Consider the following 22,587-nt stretch of genomic DNA (forward strand, 5'->3'; position numbering starts at 1 on the left):
CCTGCCCTCGCCTCCAAGGGACAGAAGACCCAGCTGTCACTTAGACTGAATATACCTAGGGATTCTGCACTGAGACTACTGACTCCCCTGGCCTGCACTGCCTGGCATCCTCACTAGGGGTCCCTGGGCCCAGAGGGACCCTGGCACTGCCCCAGCCTGCGCCGCCCGGCATCCCCACTAGGGGTCTCTGTACATCCAGGGCCATAGTGTCTCCTGGACACTATCCCTTCCTTCATTGCTCTGCTCAGTGGTTTTGTCCCGTGTGCCCCCATCTTTCCCCTGTGACCCCCTGTCAGGGACCATCTCTTATCAGTTCACACCAGCTGGGGGTCTGGCCTCATGGACTCAGTGGAGCTATGGCCATTGACCCCAGCTGAGGGTCTGGCCCCATTGACTCAATGGAGCTATGGCCCACTGACACCAGCTGGGGGTCTGGCCCCATTGACTCAATGGAGCTACGTCCAATTTATTCCAGTTTATGAATCTATCGTCTAGGGAGAGCAGAATATTGGGGAATTTTAGGACTGTGGCTGAAGGCTGCCCCACAGACTAGGCTGGGCCTTTACAATACAGACTCAGACCCAGTTGGACCAGAAGGAACCTCCAGATTCTTCCCTGCACCGCAGTCCGTGCGACGCTGACCCAGGCAGCCTGAGCTGCCACGCTGCCATCCAGTCTGTGTGGAGGCATCAGCTTGGATCCCACCTCTAATCCCAAATCCTGAGTGATGGCCAAGATCCCTTCACATGCATGCACATCCTGGTCCACGCGGGCGACTGGAGAACCAGCAAGCCTGTGAGCTTGGCTCTAGCCCTGCTCGTCTCTTCTAAGCCTTGAGCGCGGATGCGCTAGTAATTGAAATGGAACCAGAAACCACTGCAGGATGTGGGGGTGTCACTCGGGCACCCCTCCCCCAACCTTCCACATGCCCTCTCACCCAGCTACATCCTCGAAAAGATGCTTCTCTCCCATTGCACGCTGGTGTGTTATTGTAGGGTCTCTCGGTTGTGTGCTCCAGACCCTTCGGTTATTGTAGGGTCTCTAAGAAATTCGCAAGGTCATGCTTGTTATAGATTGTCTCAGGAGTGCTGGGGCTGCACACACCGCTTTGTTATTGTTGGGGCTCTCAAAAACACATGGTTGCCCACACTGGTTTGCAGTTGTGAGATCTCTGCTGGACACTAGGCTGCAGCCACTAGGGCTTATTATTGTAGGGTCTCCTCAACACTGGGCCACACACATCAGCTTGTTATTGTGGGGTCTCCCAGGAATGGAGATCTGTGGACGCTTTCGTCAGCTGCAGAAGGAACACGGCGCTGGTTTTGAGGGGAGGGGAGACAGACGCTGGAGCCAGAGGTGGGAAGAGAGTGAATCTCAGATTTTGGATTGACTGGGCCTCCCCTATCCCGTGGCGGAACGGGGAATCCCTGCATGTGATATCCTGCTATGGCGCCAACTCTAGTTCCCAAGAGCCAGATCCCCGTTTTAAAGAATCTTTTTTTGGTTTAAAATAGTTTAGCGTTGTTTTATTTTCTCCCTTTGTTTGTAAAAATTCCCCCGGACTTCCCCGCTGAGAAGCTCGACGCTGAAAAACCAGGAAATAAAAAAACCTCTTTCCCCCTCCTGACCAAGTCCTGGCTTTTATTTCTTCCGGACGCCAAAAACTGGATGGGAGGGTGTGGGGGACACGTACAGGCCCCGAGATTGGGCAGGACTCCCTGGGGCGTCTGCTCCTTGTTCTTCGGGTCAGCAAATCCAGTCAGCTCACCCCTTGTCAGATCACACCCTTCAGAAACTGATCAAAACCCATCTTCAAGCCAGAGAGGCTGTTTGCCCCCTGCTTCTCCCATGGGAAGGCTGCTCCAGAACCTCACTCAGTTCCTGGTTAAAAACTGCCTTTGAAATTTACCCACAGCCCATTTGCTTTGGGCCTACTCTGTCCTGCAGCTTCGCATGCTCTTCTCCCTGCCCGCTGGTGACGTCTGGCAGTTTAGGCTAAACACGCCGAGCTCTTTCAGTCTCTGCTGCTAAGATCAGCTCTCCTGTCGCCCGATCAGCGTGTGGGTTTTCCGAACAAACCCAACTTCAGTTGGAACAGCAGCTCCTCAGCTGAAATCACAGCAGTTAGATACAACATTTGATATACGGTTGTTTTTTACCCTTGATTATGATCTAGTTGTGAGTCCACCAGCTATCTTGCTGGTTAGCTTACCGAAAAGAAGATCAAGTGGTGATTTGGTTACAGTTACTTTCTGAGAGGAAAAAATACCCGTGTAACGGGGTGGTGTGTGCCCTTTAAAGGGATCTGGGGCTCAGCCAATCCCTGTTCCATGGCATGGCTGAAGAAATTTTGATTCCTTACCCCTTTTGGACCTGAGCTGCTGGTCAAAGTTCAGGGCGTAGGGCACATTCCTGTGGAAGCAGAAATTGATGGAGTTTGCTGCCATCTTGTTTATTTACAAAGTCCTGCTTCTCTGAACCCAGGGAGGACCACGAACAAGAGTGGTTTCTAAGCGTGCTCTCTAGCTTTTCCCACGTCCTGCGCCGTGCTCAAGGGCAGCTGCTTGGCTGTCTCGCTTTTCCGCCTCCAAAGCCTCTCTGTTGTCAGGGTCCGTGGCCACGTCTTTGGCCAACACTCCCGGTCCAGCAGTGTACAGCCAATGATTGCATACTGCTCGGGCGCTCGGCTGCTGGCGTCAGTGCTGAGGGTATGCACCAGGAGCCCAAGCCTAGTGCAGTGCACCGTGGAGAGGTGGCACGGGGGTGCCGCACGCTGCCATCTGTCTCAGTGTCTCTTGGGAACTTTTTGCAGCGGGATTGACCTGCCCAGAGATCTCAACTTTCTCTGTCTCACAGTAACAATATAGGCAAGGGTCTAGGACGGGGGGAGAAAGGAAGCAGTGTCAAAAGGAGGCCGGGGGCGGGGCTCCTGATCTCAGCCCAGAAAACCCCAAAGACACCCCATTAGGAGGGCTAGAACTGAGGGGCTAAAGAAGAGTGTTGAGCTCTGTAAAAGACCCAGTAAATGAGGATCTTTTTGTCAGTTCTCAAGTCAGGGAGGAAATTATTGCAAGAACCAGAGAGAGCTGGGGGCGTGTTTTGGGGAATAACACATAAGTTATTGGTCTCAAAAGCCAACTGGGTGATATTTAATGCTTTGTGCTATACAGGAGGTGTGACGGATGGTCCCTTCTAGCTTTAAACTATGAATCTCTTATCTGCCTTCATCTGTCTATACATATTCCTGTTCTGCGTTTGGAAAGAAGCTGGATGACAAATTCACATGTGACAGTGCTAGGGAAATGTTTGCTATTCCCTCAGTAACTAGGATGTTAAATGACAACTAGTAAAGTCAACCCATTTGCAATTAGCAGGCCCAGACAACTTGCACCCAAGAGTGTGCAAAGAATTGGCCAAGGTGCTCTCTGAACCATTAACAAACCTACGGAAGTCCCTGAGGACTGGAAACAAGCAAATGTTGTGCCAATATTTGAAATGGAGTGAATGGAATGAACCAGGTACTTGTAGGCTGGTTAGCTTGATATTGATCCTGGGCAAAATCATGGGGAGGCCAATATGGGACATGGTCAGCAGAGAGACGCTAAGAGCCTAGCTCGTGTAGAGCACTTTCCAATCAGCAGATCTCAAAGTGCTTAACCAAGGAGGTCAGCATTATCATCTCCATTTTACAGATGGGGAAACTGAGGCAGAGTGAGGGGGATCGTGACCTGGCCAAGGTCACCCAGCCGGCCAGTGGCAGAGCCAAGATCTGCTGAGTCCCAATCCAGCGTCTCGTCCGCTAGGCCACGCTGCCTGCCCCAATTGATGTCAGCCACAGTGGGTTTAGGGAAGTCGTGAATCCAGTTCCCCGAGAAGCAGTAGCGCTGTCTACATGGGGGTTGACATGTCCCAGCCACAAGTGTTAAACGAGGTTTGGTAGCCAGAGCCCTCAGCCCTGGCCAACACCCCGTTCAAAATCCTTTTACCCTTTGATTGAAAGCATCAGGAACGAAGGAGAGACAGATTGAAATGTCAAGCGTTAAACGAGGCTTCCATCTGCACAACCTCCTTCGTTCCTTGTGGCCAGACAGAGCCTGGAGAAAGAGAAGCTGCCTCGTCTGACCATGGTAACGGCCTTTTGCAAGGAAAGAGAAGTGAGCTCAGCTGGGCTTGCTAAAGTCCAACCCTGTTTCATCCCAGGCGGGGTTGGGGGTTCAGCTAGAACTGGTGGAGGTGTCGGCTGGATTTCTCTCTCTCTGGCCTGGTTCAGTCGGGACAGCTCTCAGAATCAAGACGAAGAAGGTCTGGGGTCCCAGGAGTCCGGGGGGTTGAGTGGGGTCAGCCATAATGGTGAAGCTTGCTCCAGTTGCCAATTTTTCTTCCCCATCCCCAATTTCTTTCTATAAGGACCCCAAATGGGAGTGATGGCTTGAACAGCCCATCCCCATAGTATTTTGTCCACCGGTTAGGCCTTGTTCCTGACACACCACTGATTTCTCATCCCACACTTCTGTTTGCCAAGCATGATGTTAACACAGTCCCTGAGTTATAGCAGGTGGCCTTTTGGTTTGAACTAATTCTGTCTTTCCCTTCCCTTTCCTACCTTTCCCCATCTGCCTTCGTTAGTAGAGGTTATTGTGGCATCTAGTGAACCGTCACAGACTTTTCACAACTGAGCTCTCAATGAGGGGAAATCTGTAGGCCCAGGTATTCCAAAATAATACAGGTTTGGTTGGTACAGTAGCAGTGTGGACGTAATACACTTAGGCAGCTGTCTGGTTTAATACTATCTGCCGCGCTGCTTAACAACCAGTGAGCACTGTCTGACATCAACACCAAATGGGTTAAAAACTGGTTAACTGATAGATCTCAAAGAAGACGAGCTCTGAGAGCTCGAAAGCTTGTCTCTCTCGCCAACAGAAGTTGGTCCAATGCAAGATCTGAACTCACCCACCTTCTCTCGTCAATATCCTGGGACCCAGCCAGCTTGAACAACACTGCGAACGCTGCCCGGGTTGGACAGGGTTCAGAAATGAGCTTCAACAAGGATTGAAGGTCTGGGAAACCTGCCTTCGAAAGAATGACTTACAGAGCGCAATCTATTTAGATTCAAAGGTACTAAGGACTGAGGGACTGGTCCAACTGCTGGTAGAATGAGCCTGGGTGGAATTTGATTTTTATTTTTTTATAATTTTGGTGGAAAGCATCACTGTCTATTTTGAAGCCATTTTTATTTTATTTTTACTGATTTCTACATGTTCACAGTTGCAGAAACTTATGGGGGCGGGTCAGGCTCTAATTACTTAATGCCAGACGACGTTGAGAGTCATCACGTTAAAACTTTAGAACCGTTAAAACACAAATGGTCAACTGCACCTGTGAAAATGTACAAACCAAACAGCCTTAAATCAAGCTGTGTATTTAGGGCCCTACCAAATTCACGGCCATGAAACACGCGTCACGGACCATGCAATCTGGTCTCTGTCCTGTGAAATCTGGTCTTTTGTGTGCTTTTACCCTGTACTGTACAGATTTCATGGGGGAAACCAGTGTTTCTCAAATTGGGGGTCCTGACCCACATGGGAGTTGCAGGGGGGTCACAAGGTTATTGTAGGGGGTCGCAGGATTGCCACCCTTACTTGTGTGCTGCCTTCAGAGCTGGGCAGCTGGAGAGCAGCGGCTGGTGGCTGGAGAGCAGCAGTTGTTGGCTGGGTACTCAGCTCTGAGGCGCCCCCTGCCAGCAGCGGCGCAGAAGTAGGGGTGGTGATACCCCCCCATAACTTTTGACCTTCCCCCCCCCTTTTTGGGTCTGGACCCCCGCAGTTCCAACACCTTGACGTTTCAGATTTAAAAAGCTGTAATCATGAAATTTACGATTTTTGAAATCCTATGACCGTGACTTTGGCCAAAGTGGACGGTGAATTTGGCGGGGCCCAACGGATTTTGCCTCCTTTGCTTGGCTGTACAGTTTGATCATTATGGATGAAAAGCTTTTGTCAGCGGTTTGTGCGTGGGCGGTGACATTGACCTTTATCGGGATGGCATTTACCCAAATACTTCCAAGCCAAGGTCTGACGCAGGCTGGGAGACGGCCCCGAATGACCTCCAGCTAGTTTCTCCATGAGGCGATGGGATCACAGGCTCCGTGGGGGAAGAGATTTCTGGGTGTAGGTGGCTTTCACTGAGCAGCAAAAGACAGAGTGGCTGGGTGGCGAAGGGAGATACATTCAGGCTAGAAATAAGGTGCAGAATATTAACAGGGCGGAGACTGAATCACTGAACCAACTGAGCTCGGGACCGGGTGGCTTCATTGTCAATAAGATCAGGAAGCTGAACTGAAACGTTTCTAGGGCTTAATTCACGGGGACAGATTTTGCAGTTGGATTTAAATTCCCCAGGCTGCCTTTGGAAACCAGCTACTGTTCATTAGGTGGTTTGTAGTGGCGCATAGAGGATCAAGCTGAGATTGGGACCCCGTCGCGCCAGGCGCTGCCCAGACACAAAATCACCGAGCCCAAGGGCCCTTTTTCAACACAAGGTCTTCAAGCCCCCCCCTTTTGTATTTCTCTTGCAAGTTACCAGACCCCCACTCCCCTCCCAGAGCTGGGGACAGACCCAGGCGTCCTGGCTCCCAGCCCCCCTGCTCTACCCACTAGCCCCCACTCCCCTCCCAGAGCTGGGGATAGAACCCAGGCGTCCTGGCTCCCAGCCCCCCCTGCTCTACCCACTAGCCCCCACTCCCCTCCCAGAGCTGGGGACAGACCCAGGCGTCCTGGCTCCCAGCCCCCCTGCTCTACCCACTAGCCCCCACTCCTCTCCCAGAGCTGGGGATAGAACCCAGGCGTCCTGGTCTCTGGCTGCTGGCTCTGCATTGGCACTAGAGTGTGCGAGCAGCAGTGTGCGTTTCTGAGGGGGACGAGATTGGCTGCGACACAGACACTCATCGCCCCCCTGCGCCCGCCCCCCCCCCCCGCACGGAGCCTGCCCCCCCCCCCCCCCCCGCACGGAGCCTGCAGCTGGCAGCAGAGGTAACACCCGGGCGAGCCCTAGCGGGGTGGGGCCCTGGCCCGGGGATGCTGCATGGGGGGGGACGATGCAGGCGAGCAGTGCTGCATGGGGGGGGAGGGACTGGAAGTGCAGCCCCCCCCTCCCCGCATGGGAGGGGCAGCCGGTTTGCAGAGAGCTTGGGGTGGGGGGCGGGTTAACCCTTAGAGAGGTGGGTAGGGAGTGAGCCGGGTACTAGTGACACTGACGGGACGGGGCTAGGGGCCAGTCTGCCCCCCCATTCCCGATCCAGGGCGGCGCTAGGGGGCGCTGGGCTGCCGGGCGGGGGCAGGGAGACAGCGGGGGCGCTGTGCTGTGGGGAGCTGGGCGGGGAGGTAAGCGAGGGCACTGTGCTGTGGGGGTCAGTGCAGGGGGCCAGTAGGGGGCGCTGGGCTGTGGGGAGCTGGGTGGGGGGGTCAGATGGGGGCACCGTGCAAGGGGTCAGTGCAAGGGGTCAGATGGGGGCACTGTGCTGTGGGGGTCAGTGCAGGGGGTCAGTAGGGGGTGCTGGGCTGTGGGGAGCTGCGTGGGGGGGTCAGATGGGGGCGCTGGGCTGTGGGGGTCAGTGCAGGGGGTCAGTAGGGGGCGCTGGGCTGTGGGGAGCTGGGTGGGGGGGTCAGATGGGGGCACCGTGGAAGGGGTCAGTGCAGGGGGTCAGTGGGGGCACTGTGCTGTGGGGGTCAGTGCAAGGGGTCAGATGGGGGCACTGTGCTGTGGGGGTCAGTGCAGGGGGTCAGTAGGGGGTGCTGGGCTGTGGGGAGCTGGGTGGGGGGGTCAGATGGGGGCGCTGGACTGTGGGGAGCTGGGTGGGGGGGTCAGTGGGGGCGCTGTGCTGTGGGGAGCTGGTCGGGGAGGTCAGCGGGGACGCTGTGCTGTGGGGGCAGTGCAGGGGGTCAGATGGGGGCGCTGTGCTGTGGGAGTCAGTGCAGGGGGCCAGTAGGGGGTGCTGGGCTGTGGGGAGCTGGGGGGGGGGGTCAGATGGGGGTGCTGTGCTGCCGGGGGCAGTGCAGGGGGTCAGTAGGGGGCGCTGGGCTGCGGAGGGTGATTCGGGGGTCACCGGGGGCACCGTGCTGCGGGGTCAGTGCAAGGGGTCAGTAGGGGGTGCTGGGCTGTGGGGAGCTGGGCGGGGAGGTAAGCGAGGGCACTGTGCTGTGGGGGTCAGTGCAGGGGGTCAGTAGGGGGCGCTGGGCTGTGGGGAGCTGGGTGGGGGGGTCAGGTGGGGAGCTGGGTGGGGGGGTCAGATGGGGGGCACTGTGCTGCGGGGGGCAGTGCAGGGGGTCAGCGGGGCGCTGTGCTGTGGGGAGCTGGCTGGGGAGGTCAGTGGGGGCACTGTGCTGTGGGGAGCTGGGCGGGGAGGTCAGCGGGGGCGCTGTGTGTGGGGGGCAGTGCAGGGGGTCAGTAGGGGGCGCTGTGCTGTGGGGGGCAGTGCAGGGGGTCAGTAGGGGGCGCTGTGCTGTGGGGAGCTGGACGGGGAGGAAAGCGAGGGCACTGTGCTGCGGGGTCAGTGCAGGGGGTCAGATGGGGGCGCTGTGCTGTGGGAGTCAGTGCAGGGGGTCAGTAGGGGGTGCTGGGCTGAGGGGAGCTGGGTGGGGGGGTCAGATGGGGGTGCTATGCTGCGGGGGGCAGTGCAGGGGGTCAGTAGGGGCGCTGTGCTGTGGGGAGCTGGGTGGGGGGGTCAGATGGGGGCGCTATGCTGCGGGGGTCAGTGCAGGGGGTCAGTAGGGGGTGCTGGGCTGTGGGGAGCTGGGTGGGGGGGTCAGTGGGGGCACTGTGCTGTGGGGTCAGTGCAGGGGGTCAGTGGGGGCGCTGTGCTGCGGGGGGCAGTGCAGGGGGTCAGTAGGGGGTGCTGGGCTGTGGGGAGCTGGCTGGGGAGGTCAGTGGGGGCGCTATGCTGTGGGGGTCAGTGCAGGGGCTCAGTAGGGGGTGCTGGGCTGTGGGGAGCTGAGTGGGGGGGTCAGATGGGGCATCGTGCCAGGGGTCAGTGCAAGGGGTCAGTAGGGGGCGCTCCCTGGCGTCAGTGCCAGCCCCGATGCCCCAGCAGTGCCAGGTTGGGGGACATTTCCCATCATTACCGCTCCCTGCCTGACCCACCCCCCATGTTTTCCTTCCCATCCAGGGCTCCCCACAATGGAGACTGAGCTGCCCGAGTCCTCTCCCTCCCCTGACTCCCCCCAGGAGGAGCCGCCCGGCAGGCCCCCACGCCGGCTGCCCCACCAGTGCGGCTCTTGCCAGCGCCGCTTCGCCCAGGCCCACGGCCTCCGGCAGCACCGGTGCCGTCCCCGCGACCCGCCCGCCCAGAGCCCGGCCGGCGGCGAATCCCACCGGTGCCGCTCTGGCGCCAAGCTTGGGCACCGGTGCCGGGTGTGTGGGAAGCAATTCAAATTCCCCTACTACCTGGCGCGGCACGGCCTGACCCACGGCGGGCAGAGGCCGTTCCAGTGCCCGGTGTGCCGCAAGGCCTTCCGCCGCCCGGCCCACCTGGCCCGCCACCAGCGCACCCACGCCCGCCAGCGCCTCCCGGAGCCGGCCCCGCGCCAGCAGGCCGGGCCCCCGGGCGAGGAAGCCGAGGAGAAGCAGGTGCTGCTGCAGGAGGACTGGACGTTGCTCTGCCTGGCCTGCCAGGAGGCCTTCGAGACCAAGGGCGAGCTGAAGGCGCACAAGTGCTTCAAGACCCGGGGCCAGGCCGGGCCGGGCGGCGCCCAGCGGCACCAGTGCAGCGAGTGCCACAAATTCTTCGCCCGGCCCTGGTCCCTGTCGCGCCATCGCCGGGTGCACACGGGCGAGAAGCCCTTTGCCTGCCCCGACTGCGGCATGGCCTTCCGCCTCTCCTCCTACCTCAAGCAGCACAGCCGGACCCACGGCCCCGGGGCGGGGCTGCCCTTCGCCTGCCCGCTCTGCCGCCAGCGCTTCCGCAAGGCGGGCGAGCTGGCCAGCCACCGGCGGGCGCACGGGGCAGCCGCCCCGGGGCCGGAGCAGCCCCCCAAGGGCACCGAGTGCAGCGTCTGCGGGAAAGCCTTCAAGAGCAAGTACGACCTGGCCACCCACTTCCTGATCCACACGGGCGAGCTGCCCTACCCCTGCGGCCAGTGTGGCAAACGCTTCCGGCGCCTCTCCCACCTCAAGCAGCACCAGGTCACCCACACGGGCGCCCGGCCCTTCCAGTGCGTGCTCTGCCAGAAGGAGTTCAAGCGGCTGGCCGACCTGGCCCGCCACCGGCAGGTCCACCAGGGGGACAAGCCCCACCAGTGCGGGGTCTGCCACAAGTTCTTCTCCCGCGCCTACAGCCTCCTGCGGCACCAGCGCGGCCACCGGCCCGAGCCCCTGGCCAGCACCCTCCCCGCGGCCTTCCTCAGCAGCTCCTGCTTCGACAGCCAGGACCACTCGGCCTTCTGCCCCCCGGAGGAGGAGGAGGAGGAGGAGGAAGGGGGCGCGGCCGGCGGCTCTGGGGAGGGCTCATGACGCGCCCAAGAGGCTGGATTTGGGGGGGTCAGAGAGAGGAATTCCCTGGGGCCTGGTGGGGGGGACCCCTGGATCAGAGTTGCAGGGAAGGGGTCCAAGGCCTCCCACAAACCTGAACCAGTCCTTGAAATATACACCTGGGAGTTTGGGCGGGGTGCATGGAGATATATTGGGGGGGCGGGGGGGGCAGAGGAGAGGGCTGGGGGGGTCAAAGGGAACAGACCCTGTGAGAGGGTGAGACGAGGAGGAGGGGCAGTGGGGGGGGGGGGGGGGCTCGTGAATAGTGGCCCAGGGAAGGGTGAACTGAGGAGCAGTCCAGCCTGCACTGGAGGTGGAAGGACAAAGTGGGGAATGGCACCCGGGGCCCCTCCCCTCTAGGGGGCACTGGCCCCAGGGCAGGGACACGCTGGCCTTGGGTAGGGGCGGGACAGGGCATGAGGCCCGTCTCCTCTAGGGTTAGATGCTGGGCTAGATGGGCCTATGGGTCAGATGGGGTGTGGGGGGGGAATCACACCATGTTCTGGGATGAGGGAAAGGGGTACCCCTAGATGGGTCATGCCATGTTCTGGGATGGGGGGAGGGGGTGTCCCTAGATGGGTCATGCCATGTTCTGGGATGGGGGGGAAGGGGTGTCCCTAGATGGGTCATGCCGTGTTCTGGAACAGGGGGAAGGGGTTTCCCTAGCTGGACCATGCCATTTTGGGGGGGGGGGGATGTCAGGATGTAGAACTGTGGGTCTAAGAGTCCCACCCGTCCCTGCCCCACTGCCTGACCCTGCTGTGATCCCTGAGGGATGGGAAATTGGTTCCCATTGAGACAGGGGGAGGGGTGCTCTGTATCTCAGCTCCCAGGGGTATTAGGGTGCCAGGACCCCCCAGCATGCAGCTGGCTTCCTGCAGGGACCCTGGGGTTCACACTGGACTCAGAGCCGCTGGGTTTCTGCGGTCGGGACCCTCCGGGTCAGGGTGGCGCAGTCTGGGGGGGGGGGAGGTGTCAGACAGGGGCACTGTATGGCCCCGGGGGGGTTGATGGCGGGGGGGGATCAGTCACGCCCCCTGTGCATGGATGGAGACGTGCTAGGACTGGCTGTTGACAGTTCTGTCCAGCGACCCGCGACAATAAAAGTGATGGGGCCACGACTCGGGTTCTGCTTTCAGCTGCTGGAGTGGGGGGAGCGAAAGCCAGCCTGGGCACGGTGCCAGGTGCCGGGCAGAAGGAACAGGGCGTTTCTAGGCCTCACGCTGCAAAGAAAAGTCTGGAAATGTGACTGGAGGGGGACAGACCCTGCCTGAGCGTGCTGAGAGCCTGAGCCCATCGCCGAGAGAGGGCCGGACCTGCCCTGAGTGTGACCAAGCGAGGGGTCCTCAGATAACCAGTCCCGTGCCCCACCCCTGAGGGGCTGCAAGGCGTCCCTGTATACCCAGCCCCCGCTCCCCACCCCAGAGGGCCCTGGCCCAGCACTGGGTGAGGGATCCCCAGACAACCAACCTCCCTCCCCCCCGAGTGGCCACATTAGGTACCCAGCGAGAAATGAGTTTTATTGTTCTGTGTTTACTACAGATCTCAGGTTAAGAGGAGGCCAGATCCTGGGGGACCCTTGACACCCCCCCCCCCCACACACACACACTGAACTAGCCCCCCTCCCACTCCCTCTGCACCTTGTGGGGGCTGAATGGGGCAGGGATCCTGCCGGGGGCGGGGGGGAGCTCCATCCTCTCCCAAGAGACCTCCCAGAGGGGCCACTAACATGGCCCCACAGGGTGCAGGGAGTGGGGTCTAGTGGTTAGCGCAACTACTGAGCTCCACCCGCCCCACGGGGAGCCACTGGGAACACAGAGTCCTGGTCCCATCCTACCCCTCCTGGACACCTGACCCCCAGCACCCAACATGCACCCCACTGCCCAAGGACACCCCTATCCCCGCCCTTGGGAGTCCTGTTTTCAATTGTTAAACCTGAAACCCAGGAGTCCTGGCTCCCAGCCCCGCTGCTCTAACCAGTGCACTGCACTCCCTCCTGTCTCAGCTGCCGCCCGGTGAGGGGCCTGAGCAGTTGGTAGAGGGTGGGGAGGGCTGGGGGCTCGGCTCGTCCCAGGGGAAGCTCAGATCAAGCCCCTGCATCTGCTCCTGGTAAATCCGGTCAAAATTCTCACTCTGGGCTGCGGTGAGCTGGTTCTTCCAGTCCCCAGCAATCCCTGTGACAAAGAGAGAGCAGAGAGCATTATGGGAGTGGCCACCACATCACCCCCCCCCCAACTACCCCAGCCCTGGGCTCCCCCAGCTCTGCTGGTGCCCCTCACTCCCAACCCGCAGCCCCTGATAGCCCGGCCCTGGGCTCCCCCCAGCTCTGTCGGTGCATCCTCACTCCCAACCCACAGCCCCCTACTAGGCCGGCCCTGGGCTCCCCCCAGCTCTGCCGGTGCATCCTCACTCCCAACCCACAGCCCCTGCTAGCCCGGCCCTGGGCTCCCCCCAGCTCTGTCAGTGCCCCTCACTCCCAACCCGCAGCCCCCTATTAGCCTGGACCTGGGCTCCCCCCAGATTTGCTGGTGCCCCTCACTCCCAACCCACAGCCCCTGCTAGCCCGGCCCTGGGCTCCCCCCAGCTCTGTCAGTGCCCCTCACTCCCAACCCGCAGCCCCCTATTAGCCTGGACCTGGGCTCCCCCCAGATTTGCTGGTGCCCCTCACTCCCAACCCACAGCCCCCTACTAGCCTGGACCTGGGCTCCCCCCAGATTTGCTGGTGCCCCTCAATCCCAACCCACAGCCCCGTCATTCGGAGCTGAGCCAGGGTCTACGTCTCTTCTCATCCAGGACTCAGCTTATGGGGCCTCGTTCGCCTCCCGTAGCCCCCCCGCCCAGCCCCACCTTTCCGCAGGAACGAGCTCTGGGTCTGGTCCAGGAGGAACCCGGGGGCCAGGCTGAAGTTGCACATCTTGTTCTGCTTCATGGCCTGGAAAGAGGCGTTCTCCACCACCCCGTCCATCGCCCGCGCCTCCAGCGGCTTGCCCAGGAACTGGCAGATCCGCTCCACGCTGCCCCTCAGGTCCTGCGGGCAGGAGGGGAGGGGGTCAGTGTCAAGGCCTCCCTCAGGAGCGCACCAGGCTTGGGGAAACCGAGGCAGGAAGGCCTCGGGCCGCGCTGGAGAACCTCAGAACGGGGCGGATCTAACTCAGGGGGACTCTCCGACTGAGGGGACCTCCCCATCCTGCCTCGGGCCAGCCCTGGGGGAGACAGAAGCGGGGACGGGAGCCCCTGGCACGGTTCAGAGATGGGTCCCTGGAGTCCTGGCTGGGATGGAGGAGGCTGGAGATGGACTGGGGGACTCCTGGGGTCTCGGCTCTGTCACTGAACCACTGGGTGACCCTGGACAAGTCATGGGCCTTCTGCTGTGCCTCAATTTACCCTCTCACCGTCTGTCGATTTACACTTGGAGCTCTCCAAGACAGTGCCTGGCACGATGGGGCCCCGATCTCGGTGACTCCATGTCTGGGTGGCGCAAGGAAGCAGGACCCCACGTGGCGCGGTGCCTGGGTTTGGTCCCTCGCACTCTTGCGGGGGGCGGGGTCCCGTGTCACTGCTGCATTTTGTGACCCTTCTGCCGGCACCAGCTCCCAGGTCCCTCCCCCGTCTTCCAGCCCCACCAGGCTCAGTCGGGGGGCATGGCTCAGCCCGCTGCCTGGCCAAGGAGGCGTCTGTCCTGTCACCTTGCATCCAGGGCTGGGGGCACCGTGGCTGAGCTAAGGCCGGACCTAGAGCCCCTGATTTCTGCTTCAGGGGGAGCTGACTCACAGGCTCCCCCATGTCCATGGTTACAGGGTGGTGGGGAGGGGGGCAACAGCGCCCTCAGCTGGTGGGGTGGGGTAACTACAGGAGGGGTAACAGTGAGCTCTAACTCCCCCTGCCTGGGCGAGCCCAACCCTCTGCCCTCAGGGATCCCCCCTCAGATCCTTTCCACCTGGAGCTACTCCAGCCCTAACCCCATGCCTCCCCCATCTCCCCTCCCCTCTGCTGGGATCCGCGCCTCCCCCCATCCCAGGGCCCCCTCCCCCACCTGCTGCAGCTCCTCGTAGGTGATCCAGAAGAAGTTCTCTTGGTCCCGCAGGCCCATCCAGCCCTTGACGTGGTCGAACCAGGAGCCGAAGGGCACTGAAAGTGCAAAGGAGGCGGTCATGGGGGGCATCTCAGGTAGGGGGGGCAGCCTCCCGCCCACCGCATGGCACTCACCGTCTCCCTCCAGGAACTGCTCCAGGAACTGGTCCAGCTGCCCCGGCTCCTTGTAGGGGCGGAAGATCTGGGCGAAGTGGTAGAGGGAGACAAAGACGTCCTTGGGGTTCCGCAATGTGTACAGCACCTGGGGGGGACACGGGGTGAGTGGGGGCGGGACTGGGCCCTTGGGTGCATGCTGGGGGAAGGGCTGGGGCTGGGCCCCGGGGTACATGCTGCAGGAGGGGCTGAGGGACTGGGCCCCTGGGTGCATGCTGGGAAAGGAGCTGGGGGGCTTGGGTCCCTGGGGTGCATACTGGGGGAGGGGCTGGGCCGCAGGAGTGCATGCTGGAAGAGAGGCTGCAGTGGAGGACTGGGCCCCTGGGGTACATGCTGCAGAAGGGGCTGGGCGACTGGGCCCCTGGGTGCATGCTGGGAAAGGGGCTGGGGGGCTTGGGTCCCTGGGGTGCATACTGGGGGAGGGGCTGGGCCGCAGGAGTGCATGCTGGGAGAGAAGCTGCAGTGGAGGACTGGGCCCCTGGGGTACATGCTGCAGAAGGGGCTGGGGGACTGTGCCCCTGGGTGCATGCTGGGAAAGGTGCTGGGGGAGATCAATGGGCTCAGGCTCTCTGCAAACTCTGGCAGAGTTGTATTTTGGGGGCTTTTCTCCACAACCAAAGGAGCTAGAAACTGAATTTTATTTTAACCCAGAGCCAAGGCTCTGCCTTACATCCCCCACCACCACCACCCCGCCCCGGCCCCAGAGCCAGCTCCCGCACCTTGGCCTTGGACTGGAAGAAGGACTTGGCGAAGAGCTGGACGGGCAGGTGGGAGCTGATGAGCCGGGGTGCCTGGTTGCTCCGTGCCTTCTGGAGGCCCAAGACAGTCTCATACCAGGGCCCCCGGTCCCAGTTAGGGACCGTGCGGCACCAGCTGGGGTCCCCATTGCTGTGGATGAGGCTCAGGATCTCCAGCATCCAGACGGTCCCTATGGCGACAGCCTGTGGTGAGCGTTGCTATGGACAACGGGGAACCACCCCCTTCCCCCCAGTGCTGTGCGGTCCTCAGAATCCCTAGCCCCCACCCAGAGCGAGGAGAGAACCCAGGAGTCCTGGCTCCCAGCCCCCTGCTCTAACCACTCGACCCCACTCCCAGAGCTCTAGCCCTGGCTCCAGGGCCCCACGGTACCTGATTTCTGGTAGGTGACGTTAAAGACGTCATCATCCTGGACTTGGAATTCGTTCTCCACCTCCCGCAGCCCTTGCTCCGAGTAGATCAGCCTGGGGAAGCTGATCCCCTTGTACTGGAAATATTCCTTGAACATCCTGGGGCTGGCAATGGGGGAGGCATGAGGGTCATTAGACAGGGCAGGAGCCCTCAGAGTTACCCCTCATCCCCTGCTCTCTGTGTGTGTTGCCCCCTGCTGGAGGGGCTGGGCCCTGCTCTGTGTGTGCATTTGAGTCCTGCCCATGGCGTGCATCACATGACACCCTCCCCCGCAGTGGTGGCCAGGCCACCCAGCGATTCATGAGGCTGCTCCAGCCTCAGGCCACGAGCCGGGTTGACTCTCCTGTGTAGGGATCCTGGCTCTGTTCCCCACGGCCGCCCGTCCCCCCGGGGCTGCCTGCACTGGCTACCGGACTGGAGCCAATGCTCAGCACCAGGCCCCGTGCCAGCGGATTCGGATCGCAAACCTGGCCTTCACTTTAACACTTTCTTGAGATTTGCCGATTTCCATGTTCACATCGGTGCAGAACTAGGGTGGCGGAAGAGGGGAGGGGGAAATCAGACAATTAGTCACTAATTATCCAGTGAGGACAGACACCAGGAGTCCGAGAGTTAACGCTCGCTCCTCCTTAAAACCCGAACGGGCCCCAGCGCCCGCAGGAAGAGACCCAGCGAAAGTCTGATTGTGCACGAGCAGCGGTTTCCTGACTCAGCCTCTCACTGAGTTTCCAGGGTTACGGCCATAGTCTTCGGTTGGTTGAGAAATTGACCCTGAGCACTTCAAACCCGACTCCTTCCCGCCCTGCCTGGGATACCTGCGGATGGGCCCACACTGGGAGGGGTCTGAAAAATTGGCGAATGGGGCTGAAATCAGCAAGAAGGCCTTCGCAACAGACCAGCGCAGAGAACGGCGCTGGGAAGGGAAAATCAGTGGCCCAGTGAGGTGGAAATAGCTGGCTAGGCAGGGGTGCCGCAAAACAGCACACGGAGGGGTGTCTAGTGGATCACAAACTGGATCACTTGTGCCCTGTGCACAGGAGGATCGAGTGTGAGCCACAGGAAGGCTTGCTTGTCCGGGTAGGGGGGAAGCTCCATTCCGGGGTGCTGCACTTTCAGAGAGATTTGGCCACATTTGGAAAGAGTCTAGAGGAGAGGAGCCAAATGAGTGGGAGGATTAGAAAACCCAGCCAATGGGGAAAAGGCGGAAGAACCAGGCCTGGTCCAGCCAGAGACGAGCTGGCTGAGGAGGGCCGATAGCGGCCTACAGAGGCGTACCAGGCTGGTCTAAGGAGCCTGGGGATCGATCGTTGAGTTGCTGGCGACGGAGATCCTGGTGAGCAATCAGGGGAAATGTTCGAATGGGGAGGAGAATTCAACTATGGACCCGGCTCCCCAGAACAGCTGTGGGCTCCCCATCCATGGGCATTTGCAAGACCACATCGGACAAACCCTTGCCAGGGACGATCTAGGTGGATTTGGTCCTGCCTCGGCACAGGGGGCTGGGCCGGACGCCCCCTCAAGGCCTCTTCCAGCCTCACGTGGCCGGGTGTCGATGGCTTTTCAATTTGCAGCAGCCATAATCTAGGACATTCCCACGCCTCTCGCTATGGTGCCCCGAGCTCTTCCTGTCTGCCGTCCCCAACGTGAAGACTGTCATGAATCGCTTGTTCCCTCCGCCTCGCCCAGGGGTGGAGTGGCTTGTTCTGGTAGGACTGATGTGGAACACGCAGGTCGCTCTGTGTCGATGGTGAAACTCGCCTGGAGGCGGGGAGGCTGGAAGGTTGGGGCTTGGGGTACCCAGCCCCAGATGAAGCCCTGTCCTGCCGATGTCTTGTCTTTAGTATAGATGTGGTGTCTTTAGTATAGAGCGTCCCACCTGGGCCTGGCATGCAGCTACAGATTCTTTTAGAGCCGCTCTGACCTGGCCAGGGAGACAAGGGCAAAGCGCCGAACTTGACCCACGGTTCTGTGTGAAGTCGAGGGGAGGAGGACGGCCTTAGTTGCTTGTCGGGGAGACGTACGAACCTCGGATGTGCAGGAGGTTTCCGATAGAGAAAGGTCACAAATCCATGGCTAAACATCACCGTAGCCACCTGGGATTAAAGGACGCTGGCCGTGTTTCCAGGCCGGGGGACTCTCTTGTGGGAAGCCGGGACCCTGCAGAAACCTGGGAGGACGTGGCGGATATACGGCTGAAGTGAGCTCCCTGTGCGAGCCTGGGGCATGTCAACAGGGGAATCTTAAGATGGAGCAGAGGCTGTTTGACCTCTAGATTTGGTGCGACCACTGCTGGGAGCCTGTGTCTAGCTCTGGTGTGCGCCGTTCAGGAAGGACAGCGATCAATCAGAGAGGGGCCAGAGAAGAGCCAGGAGAATGGTTCAAGAGTGAGAAAACCCACCTGAGAGTGAGCGACTCTGGGACTCAGTCTATTTAGCTTGATGAGGAGACTCGGGGTGACTTGATCCCAGTCTATCCATGGGGAACAGCGATTTCATAACGGGCTCTTCAGTCTAGTAAAAGAAGGTTAAACACCACCTGATGGCGGGAAGTCGAAGCAAGATGCATTCAGCCTGGAAACGAGGACTATATTTGGAACAGAGTAACAAACCAGGGGGACAATTCACCCATTTTTAAATGAAGATCGGCTGGTTTTGTAACAGATCTGCTCAGTTATTGCGGGGCCGTTCTCTGGCCAGTGCTAGACAGGAGGGCAGACTAGGGTCCCCTCTGGCTTTAGAATTGATGAACCTACACATGGGGCAAAACATGGATTTTTTTTTTCTGTTTTAGAGTTTTTGGCAAATCAGACATTTTTATTTCGGCCCAGTGGCAAGCGGGGTTTTAAATACACTTTTGCCTTTAAAAAGATCAAATAAAATGGGTGGAAGTTCCTAGCGGCAGAGCAGCATGAATCCCCTGCCCCTAAAAGTCAAACCGTTGGACTTTTCGCAAATCACTTTTTCCCCGACCCCAAAAAATGTGTCAAAATTGCCACAAGTTCGTGCAAGGTCTCGGTCACCCAATGCCTGGAGCCACCCCCAGCAAATGAAAACTTTCGTCTGGAAAGTTTTGCCCAGCTGCTGTTTCATGCCCAGGTCTGTGGCAAGGCTGGAATCCAGCCACGGAGGGGCAGTGGGATGAATAACTGATGATGGCTCATCTTCTGCCACCGCCCAAAGCTACTGACTGATGCATAATGTTGCTGCCCAATTCAGCTGGCGCAGTCCGTCAATGTCCGATCGCTTGGAGGAGAAATGGCTGGTAGGAGTCCTGTGTGATCTGGGGTGACCAAGAATGGATGCAAAGGCCTAGTTCCCTCAATGCACTAGGATCAAGCAGCAGCAGGGCGGTTCCTTGTTCAGAAATCCAGGCCTGCATTCAGACAGTCCTGTGCCCCAAACAGCTTTGTCTCGCTGCTTTCTTCCAAGGCCACTGTGTCTCTGGCTAAGCCACCCCCATGACGTGTAAACAGATGGGGTCAGGAACGTTATCCTCATGTTGAAGAGGAGGCCTAGAGCGATCAATGTGACTTGGAGCTGCCTAGGTGCAGAGGCAGGAGTAGAGACCAAATGTCCTCTACCCTAGTTCCAGCATCCTGGGAAAACCCCTCTTCATCTCCCTGGGTTAGCTTTTTGTTGTTTTTGCACAGGCCTTGCCTTTTGGCACCATGCCATGGGTGGTGGCTTCTGTCATTTCCCACTCTCATTACATACCATCAGCTTAATTGCTCCTTCTAGGTAACCCAACAGATTACACCCTTCAGCTTTATCATGATTCATGGTAACCATCAAGGCCCTCCCTCATAACATTGCGTGTGCACATGTGCATGTATTTTAATGCTGCAATATAAACAGACAGATGTTCTGAACGATTATCAGTGTTATTGTAGCGTTGGAGAGGCCAGGCAGAGCTCCCTGGTCCCAGCTTGTGAAAAGTCTTACACAATTTGAATGCAACTGCAGCTATCAAAGTAAACAAGCTGAGTCTATTTACTGCTGTTCTAGCCTCGGGGGTAGTTGAAAACGTGGTGTCCCCAGTGAGCTGTGTCTGAGAGACGGGGTAATGCCAGGGGAAATCACAGTGCCTGAGTTCGTTTCTTCGCCTCCGATTGTTCACGTTATTCTTATGCGTCTTAGAGGCTCTTGTCAGTACCCTAATGGAGGGTGGGACCCCACGGCTGCCCAGGGGCCGAGAGCGAGGCCACATTGGGCCAGGCGCTGCTCACACGCAGGGAAACCGTGCTGCCCTGTGCAGCTGGCAGGCTGAAAGATTGTAAAGATGGGGAAACTGAGGCCCCGTGAGATCAGGGACGTGGCCAGAGTCACGCAGCTGGCCACAAGCAGAGCCAGGAGCCACGTGTCCTCAGCTGCAGCCTGAGCCTGATGTGTGGGGCAGCCCCCACGGGAACCCCTCCACCCCCACACCCCTTCCATCCCCCCTCCTCTACCCAACCCCCCCACTCCTCTACCCAGCCCCACAGAAACCCCTCCACCCAACCCCCCCACTCCTCTACCCAGCCCCACGGAAACCCCTCCACCCCACACCCCTACCCAGCCTCACGGGAACCCCTCCACCACACCCCCTACTCCTCTACCCAGCCCCATGGGAACCCCTCCACCACACCCCCCACTCCTCTACCCAGCCCCACAGAAACCCCTCCACCCAACCCCCCCACTCCTCTACTCAGCCCCACAGGAACCCCTCCACCTCCTCCATCCCCCGCACTCCTCTACCCAGCCCCACAGGAAGCCCTCCAACCCCACACCCGCTCCACCCTCCCATTCCTCTATCCAGCCCCATGGGAACCTCTCCAACCCCACACCCTCTCCACCCTCCCACACAACTTCTCTCCATCCCTACCTGTGTACATTTTGTCATCCCCCGGCCGCACTCCCCCTGGCTGGCTCTGCCCTGCTGCTGCTGGCTGGCACCGGGGCTGCCCCAGGCAAGGGGCCCATGGGCAAAGGAAGAACCAGACACTGGAGCTGCTCGGAGCGAAGGAGGGAGCCAGCACAGAGCCGTTGGGGCCCCCCCCAGGCCAAGCCCCCAGCCCTCCATCCCCAGCCGGGCTGTGTGTGCAGGGAGAACCCCCCGCAGAGGGAGCCCCCTCTCTTACCTGCCCTAGGGCGGGAGGCAGCACCTGGCTGGCTCAGCAGCTGTTGCAGTGATGCGGGGATCCCCTGGGTCTAAGGCATCGAGCCAGCGCCCTGAGCCCTGGGGCTGGGAACCGCCTACACAGCAACTGTGGGAGGCTGGCTCAGAGCACCCCATGGCACATGAATGAGAAACACCCTCCACCATGGGACAGAGCCACCCACCTCTGGGCTGGATCCGGAGTCACCCCTCACTGCACTGGGGGCAGAGAGGGCTGGGTTCTGATCTCAGCTCCCCGGGATCAATCCAGAGTCACCCTTGATCTCAGCTCCCCCGGGGTCAATCCGGAGTCACCCCGACTGCACTGGGGGTAGGGAGGGCCAGCTTCTGATCTCAGCTCCCTGGGGTCAATCTCACCCCACATAAAGATCCAAACGAGTGATGCTGCCGAGCTCCAAGCCCGTCTCAAGAGCGCTGGCTTTGCTAACACTTCCTGCCCTCCCGCGCCCGTCACCTGCTACCAGGCCTGGCTGCCTGGCCCAGAGCCAGGAAAGCTGGGAGGAAAACACACCTCCTTAACGAGCTTGCTCAGCTGCTGGCAGCCCTGTGATTAGAGTAATAAGTGGGCGAGCGGCATCTCCCACCGGGATGCCTGGGTTCCCATTTGGAAGAGAAGCTGCCACCAGTGCACCTGTTAGAGTCAAATCCACGGCGTTGCTAATTGGCAGGGTTTGGGGTGTTCTGCATAGAGCCCCAAGTGGCTGCAGTTCTGGGAAAACTCAGGAGAAAGTTGGCTCCCGTTGAACCCGCCGGGACTTTCGTGGGGCCCGGCGCCAAATTCTGGCCACAAAGGCACAAAAAGCTAAAGGTGGTGTAAACGGCGTGAGTGGATCAGAGAGAGTCATTGACACAGCTGTTCGGATAACTCCCAGCCTCCCTGCTCTAACCATCAGCCCCACTCCCCTCCCAGAGCTGGGAAGAGAACCCAAGAGTCCCGGCTCCCAGCCCCCCGCCAGGCAATGTCAGGATGCTCCCTGCACAGAAGCTAATGACAAAGCCCCAGACACTGCAAGCAGCTCCCAATTCCCTGGCAGATGCCTGGCCTCTGCCCCACACGGGCCTGAGCTCCGCAGGGCGTGAATTGCCCAGGGCAGCATTCCTGACAGCTGTAGGGGCAGAGCTGGGCAGGGGTCGGCAGCCAGGACTCCTGGGTTCCAGCCCCGTGTCTCAAAGGGGAGTGGTGTCTAGTGGTTAGAGCAGGCGAGTGAGAGCTGGGAGCCAGGACTCCTGGGTTCTCTCCTGACTGGGAGGGGAGTGGGAGCTAGTGCTTAGAGTGGGGGAGAGGGGCAGCGAGCCAGGACTCCTGGGTTCTTTCCCCAGCTCTGGCAGGGGAAGAGCTCTGCCCCCTTTGTCCTATCTCTCTCCCCGCCCTGCGATAAGATCCAGCTTCTGGCGGAAGTCAAGCTCCGCCCCGGGCTTCACACATGGCCGCCGCCATCTTTGTCCCTGGCAGATGCGCCCGCCCCCTGCTGGGCCCGAATAGGGCAGGCTCAGATCAGC

The 22,587-nt window shown here is 59.9% G+C and overlaps 2 protein-coding genes across 2 annotated transcripts; one reads left to right on the forward strand and one right to left on the reverse strand.

Annotated features, from left to right (window-relative positions):
- Positions 1 to 9,034: 9,034 nt before the first annotated feature.
- On the forward strand, positions 9,035 to 10,503 carry ZNF579 (zinc finger protein 579). The gene has a single exon (XM_077840450.1). It carries the CDS (start codon positions 9,172 to 9,174, stop codon positions 10,501 to 10,503), a length of 1,332 nt encoding a protein of 443 aa, XP_077696576.1. The 5' UTR covers positions 9,035 to 9,171.
- A 2,019-nt stretch (positions 10,504 to 12,522) lies between these two features.
- LOC144279036 (sulfotransferase 2A1-like) lies at positions 12,523 to 16,444 on the reverse strand. Its single transcript, XM_077840467.1, has 7 exons — positions 16,401 to 16,444; positions 15,895 to 16,037; positions 15,486 to 15,694; positions 14,728 to 14,854; positions 14,555 to 14,649; positions 13,369 to 13,549; positions 12,523 to 12,695 (listed from the first exon to the last, which is right to left on the reverse strand). The coding sequence occupies exons 1-7, from the start codon at positions 16,442 to 16,444 to the stop codon at positions 12,523 to 12,525; spliced, it is 972 nt and encodes a 323-aa protein (XP_077696593.1).
- Positions 16,445 to 22,587: the final 6,143 nt, after the last annotated feature.

Source organism: Eretmochelys imbricata, chromosome 23 (genome assembly GCF_965152235.1).
Source record: "Eretmochelys imbricata isolate rEreImb1 chromosome 23, rEreImb1.hap1, whole genome shotgun sequence".
Lineage (NCBI taxonomy): Eukaryota > Metazoa > Chordata > Testudines > Cheloniidae > Eretmochelys > Eretmochelys imbricata.

Excerpts from the sequence above, each read along its gene's own strand:
- ZNF579 (XM_077840450.1), top strand. The coding sequence starts at position 9,172 with ATGGAGACTGAGCTGCCCGAGTCCTCTCCCTCCCCTGACTCCCCCCAG.
- LOC144279036 (XM_077840467.1), bottom strand. The coding sequence starts at position 16,444 with ATGGAAATCGGCAAATCTCAAGAAAGTGTTAAAGTGAAGGCCAG. Across the intron at positions 13,550-14,554 it reads CCTACGAGGAGCTGCAGCAG|GACCTGAGGGGCAGCGTGGA; the intron begins GTGGGGGAGGGG and ends TCCTGCCCGCAG. Across the intron at positions 12,696-13,368 it reads GAGCTCGTTCCTGCGGAAAG|GGATTGCTGGGGACTGGAAG; the intron begins GTGGGGCTGGGC and ends TCTTTGTCACAG.